A 6,000-nucleotide genomic window follows, 5' to 3' on the forward strand; every position below is an offset into this window, starting at 1 on the left:
TTTTTAATGTTTCAAAAACTTTTCACAACCCACCAAAAACCCATCAAAAATTGTCTTGCAACCCACTATTGGGTCCCAACCCATATTTTGGGAAACATGCTGTGCATTTGATTTATAATATTTACACAAGTTTCTTTCCTTAACTTCAACTGAAGAGTTTATATTCACTGAGAAATCACCATTCCAACTGTAAATTTCTCAGGCTGTGTCAAACATAATATTCCTTTGGCTTGTTGCAATCCAAAACCTATATAAACATCTTCCACAGAGATTATCCTTTCTGTTTCACCAAACGGTGAAACGTGATTACCTGTGTATTTAAGGGCCCTCCATACACTCTTCACTCTCTGCAGCCTCAGTGACCTTCTTTTCTTGCCAACTACCACATTGCTAGCATTTCGTACTTCAAGACCATAGGGTAAAACTCAGCAAGCAGTGCAACTTTATACAACATAAATATGTGTTCTCCCTTAGTTTGCAGGGGGTGAATGGCCCAATGCAATCAAATCTATGTGCATTTTTATTTAACCTCTTTCATCTTTTGTCCAACCTTACACTAACATGTTGCCAGAATAATTTAGAATTTGAGGTTAGAATTGTCATGGGTACATGGCTTTTGGACTGATGGTTCGCATTGATGTGGCTCAAAATAACACTCGTATGAAATGGAATTCTTGAGATTAAGTGGGGCTTCTTAAGTGGTTTTAAAAGAAAAGAAAAGAAAAGAAACTCCTTGCTCTAGCTGGTATTTATCTTTTCAGGCAGACAGATCTCTTAAAAGACAGATCTCTTCTTCTGGGGAAATACGTACTTAACCTGCAGATCTTATACCCTTGAGAAATTAATTCTGCTAATAACAAAACTAGCCTAATGCAGGAATAAGTTATTTATTCGTCCAGGTATTAATGTCCTGCTTTTCTCTCTTTGACAAGTACCCCCAGAAGTACAATACAGTAATAAAATTCTCAGGTCAGCTCTGGTCTCTTTAGGAGCTGGCATTGTAAGCTCCTTCTGGCCCTGGACGTTTCTTCCATAGTACTGTATGTATCGTTTCTCCTTATAAAATCACATTATTTCATGTTACTGGTCATATGAAAATGAAACAGCATCTGCAGTTGAAAAAAATGTTCATTCTTCAAACTTGAAGGAGAACTTTATCACATTAGAATTCCTGTGAGAATTAAAATCAAGTTAACATAAGAAAGAGCCCTGCTGGATCAGGTCATAAGACCCATTAAGCCGTACATTGTGTCTCCCCCATTGGCCAACCAGATGCATCTGGGAAAACCCACAAGCAAGAGATAAAGGCATCCCATTGTTGCTATCCTGCAACTGATATTTAGAGAAGTGTTTAATCTGCCCTTGGAATTGCATATAGGAGCAGTTTTCAAACTCTCTTGGAAAGTTTGAGCCGCTCTAAGTTCTTGCAGGGGCAGGGGGAGGCAGTGTGGGTGGGGGGAAGGCAGTGGTGCGATCCCCAGGATCGTGCCGCTTAGGGGGGCTAGAGGGGCTTGGCTGCATGTACCTGAGCCTCCTGCAGCCTCCTGGGGGTACGGGGAGCCCTATGCGACCTTCTGCAGTGCTCCCCGCAGCTTCAGAAGTGAAAGTGGAGTGATCGTGCTCCACTTCTGCTTTAGCGGAGGTGGGGCTTGATCACTCCGCTTTCGCTTTCAAAACTGCAGGGAGCCCTGCAGAAGGTCGTGCAGGGCTCCCTGCACCCCTGGAAGGCTACAGGAGGCTCGGGTACATGCGGCCAAGCCCCTGCAGCTGCCTCCTCCCTGCCTCCAGGCTGCCCCCGCCCCATAAGGTGAAAGTGGCCAGTGTCCACAGGCTGGGGCATCACAACATATAAGTTTGTGCCTTTCACCAGCTCTTGTGGTTACTAATTCCCTACATCAGTAGTTCCCAAACTTTTTAGCATTGGGACCTATCAAAAGTAAACTTTACCAGCCACTCAGGCCTCTGTGGCTTTAATGGTGTTTGGACAGCAGTGCTTCCCACCCCCCAGTACCAATTGTTTAACCCTTGTTGCACATAGCCTAATCTGCCTTGTCAGTTTCACAAGCCACCAACTGGTGGTCCACAGACCTACAGTTTAGGAACCACTGCCCTGGATTCTGTGCCATGTGAAGTACTTAATAAATACTTCTTTTTATCCATTCTATATCTCCCACTAATTCATTTTCATTGAATGTTGTGAAAGAGGTTAGAATAACATGTCACTATTCACTTTCTCTATACCATACAACATTTTACAAACATGGATTATGTCCCCTCTTGGTTGCCTTTATTGTAAGCTTAAAAGCTCCAAGCACTGCAAGGTTTCCCATAAGGAAGGTGCTCCATCCCTTTGATCATCTTGATTGCCTTCTTCTGAATTTTTTCTAACTCTCCTTTTTGAGGTGTGATGAACAGAATTGTAGAGTATTCCAAATATAGCTGCACTATAGATTTATAGAAGATCTGAGGCCTCATTAGAAATCAGAACTGAAGGCAAGATCGGCATCCACTAAAAACAGTGCTTCCTCAGTGGTGACCCAATCTTGTGAAACTCTTCATCAAGGGAATCCCTTAATGGCCCTACTAATAAATGACCCTCCCTGAAACTCCCATGGCGCACCTGCAGACCATTCGCTGCACACCAGTGTTAAAAATGGCACAGTGACTGCTCTAGGAGGATTTCCTGATAGAGGCAGGGGTCTGGACTAGATGACCTTGTGGGAACCTTCCAACTCTATGGTACTATAAGGTAGCATGCATCTGTGGCAGGGAGGGAATAAACACACTATAAACTGAACTACACATAATGCAGAAGCCCTTGCTCATACCTCTGTTCTTAATTTGTAATAATGAAAAATCCTTGTAATGATAACTGAATTTCTTTATCATATAAAGGACCTTTTACTTAACTTGGCAGCATATATGATTGGGGACTGTCTGCACTTTGCATATTATTTTCTCTCTCATTGCAGAATGTGCCTCTGATGATCCAAGCCACTTTAGAATCTTTTTCATAATCTTTATTGTTACATTTATGATTGGATTGCTCCATGTACTTATAATTTGGCAGATCATTCTACAATGGAACAACAAAATTAAGTCTTCAACCGGTTATAGAGGGTCTCCAGCAAAAAAGGTAATTGGTATCAGAGAGCCATAATCGATTGTTTTTCTTGAACATAAAGTGCAATTTGTGTCGGGTTTTCTGACCAGTTATATCTTTCCCTTCAAGGATAAAATGTTCTTGCCTACTGTTTGTACGAAAACCGTAACCTACAGGCGTGATAAGCCTGAAGAAATAAACATCAGCAAGTTACAAGTAAATGAAACTTTCAAACGCAACTCCTGAAGGCAGGCTCAAAGCTTTGTTTTCACAGTCAAGAAGCTTATTTGAAAGGGCTTGTCTGATACTTTGGGGTTTATGGGTTGAAATACTGTAACAACAACAAAAAAAAAACTGACCTGAAAGCCTAGTTGTGCAACATGGCTAGCTTTCAAATAGAGCTGCTCTACTTTGCAAGACAAATGTGTATGAACTACTGATTAACAAACTAGCCTAGTTAAGCTGTGGTATTTGGACTGGAGCCACTTCAGTCCCATTTGAGATAATAGGGGGCAAGCAGGCTTCCATTTTGAGTATTCCAGCATATGTGATCTTTCTGTCGGTCTGCAACACCACTGTAGCACTTTAACATAATGTTAACTTATTTCGTTTGGGAATAGAATGGTATAATAAAAAGCACTGATCTCACTTTAGAGGTAGCTAACACAGGTTTGATCTACACATGGAGTTCTCAAATGGTGTCAAGGAAAAATGTCGCTGTCACGAATTGGTGACAGGTCAACTTCTGTGTTGTTGTCAGCACTGGGAGTGAACACATCAAAGGAAAAGCAAGAAAGCAGGATCAGAAAGGCCCAGAGGGACCCCCCAAATCCTGCAGAAATGGGTTGTTCTCATAATTCCTTATCACCACCTCAAGCACTGATGATCAAGTCTACATATTGCACTAATCTGGAGGAGAGTGGATAGAGAGGCTTGCTTTCAGCCTACAGACTAGACAAAAAAGGCTGCATTCTTAAGCATACTTTATTGGAAGCAAATTCCATTAATATGTGTGGTACATATTGCTAAGAAAACATGGCTAGGACTTAGCTCCAAATGTTCAGTGACCAGCAGGGGAAGTTAATTCCTCCTGGGAATTGTGTACCCATCAGTAGGGAGATCCATCTTGCATCTTGAGAACCACTGCTCTGTGTGTTTGACTAAATCATGTCGTAAAACTTGTTAACTAACGTATTTTTCAGAGAGCAATAGTTAGACTATTTCTACAGAAAACATTTTTTTAGATCTGTTACTAGTTGCTAATTATTCTAATCTTGTTTGCTTTGAGGTCTTTCTAAAATTTCATAGAATCAATTCTAATCAAAAACTGGAATCAACAAGGGCTTGATTACTACTGGATTTTTAAATACTAATTTCACAGAAATTTATAAGATGTATTCACACATTGTCAAGCAAATACATTTAAAACATTCCAGTTACACCAGTTTTTCTGTGAATTTGAAAATACTGTATTAGTACAGTATCTGTGAGATGGCATGTACATGAGAAGATAGTAATTGAGTTGGAATGGTACAACTTTTGTATTAAAATTGTACATTGTTAGGTAATATCTCTTGGAGCCCAAACTTTAAATCTATTAAAGTTAACTCTTAAAAGCCAGGCCCAGCTGGTCCATGCACTCATGAAGCTCACACCTGAATTCAGTAATGGCATTTGGAATTCTATGCAGGTATCCCCAGCTTTGCATTGAGTGGGATAATTTGCACAAATATTGAGACTGCCTTTTGTGACCTCATGAGTGTTTTGATTGGAATTCATAGTTATTTATTTTGGGAAGATACTGGGATTATGCTCCACTTTGATGCATCAACTGCACATTAGTAGCACTTTGGAATGAGAATGTATATTGTTCTTTGGAAATTTACAATGTATCTTTTTGAAATAACCAGTTTCTCTTTTTGTTGCTCAATTTTCCATCTTTACTTTGCCTACTCATAAAAAAAGTTATCCAAGTAGTACTCAAACTACGCATTATTTAATCCAGGGATGCCCAAACCCCGGCCTGGCGGTTATTTGTGGCCCTTGGGAGTTCAGGGAGCCCCCCAGCCTTCAGGGAGCCCCCCCCCCAGTCTCCAATGAGCCTCTAGCTCTCCAGAGACTTGCCAGAGCCTGCACTGGCCAAATACAACTGCTGTCAGCGTGTGGGCTTCTGTTCGACCTCTCACATGACCTGTGGGACAAGGGCTTCCTCCATTGCTTGCTGTTTCATATCTGTGATGCAGCAGCAAAGAAAAGGCCAGCCTTGCTTTGTGCAAGGTCTTTTATAATTAACAGTATTTATATACCGCTTTTCAACTGAACGTTCACAAAGCGGTTTACAGAGAAAAATCAAATAACTAAATGGCTCCCTGTCCCAAAAGGGCTCACAATCTAAATTTTATAAGACTTGAACTATTGCAAAACCTTCATTCATTCATATAAATTCCATCTCTAATATATTCATTTATGTAAATTAATGTAAATTTATTCAAATTTGAAATGTAAATTCTTTTTTTCCTGGCCCCCAACACAGTGTCAGAGAGATGGTGTGGCCCTCCTGCCAAAAAGTTTGGACACCCCTGCTTTAATCCAGTCTTTAATTGATGCACTTAAAGCAGGAGCTAGACCAGAAGTGGACCTTCTAGCCACCAAACAGCTGCTGAGGTCCTGATTCCATGTGGGAACATGACATGCGTTTCCCCTCTCTCCCATATTTTTTTCATCAAAAACTAATCCCAAAGCAATTATTTCTGTAAATTTCTACTTTGAAGTCCAAATTTTGAGATGAAAACGGCAGAGGGTAAGTGTTAAGCCCCCTTCACCTGTTAGCTGTTTCCAAGGTTAAAAGGACCACTCTTGGGGCACTTCCTGCTTTAAGCCCATCTATTAATGTTGGA

At 40.8% G+C, this 6,000-nt stretch overlaps 1 protein-coding gene across 1 annotated transcript in view; it reads left to right on the top strand.

The window, feature by feature from the left end:
• The window catches only part of ITGB8 (integrin subunit beta 8), a 58,757-nt gene extending 55,408 nt beyond the window's left edge, over nucleotides 1-3,349 (top strand). The window contains exons 13-14 of the mRNA XM_066629068.1: nucleotides 2,973-3,136; nucleotides 3,233-3,349. Of these exons, the coding sequence (XP_066485165.1) occupies nucleotides 2,973-3,136; nucleotides 3,233-3,349 (281 nt within the window). The remainder of the gene's footprint in view (nucleotides 1-2,972; nucleotides 3,137-3,232) is intronic.
• The last annotated feature ends 2,651 nt before the right edge of the window (nucleotides 3,350-6,000 follow it).

The sequence above is a fragment of the Tiliqua scincoides genome, chromosome 5, assembly GCF_035046505.1.
Source record: "Tiliqua scincoides isolate rTilSci1 chromosome 5, rTilSci1.hap2, whole genome shotgun sequence".
NCBI lineage: Eukaryota > Metazoa > Chordata > Lepidosauria > Squamata > Scincidae > Tiliqua > Tiliqua scincoides.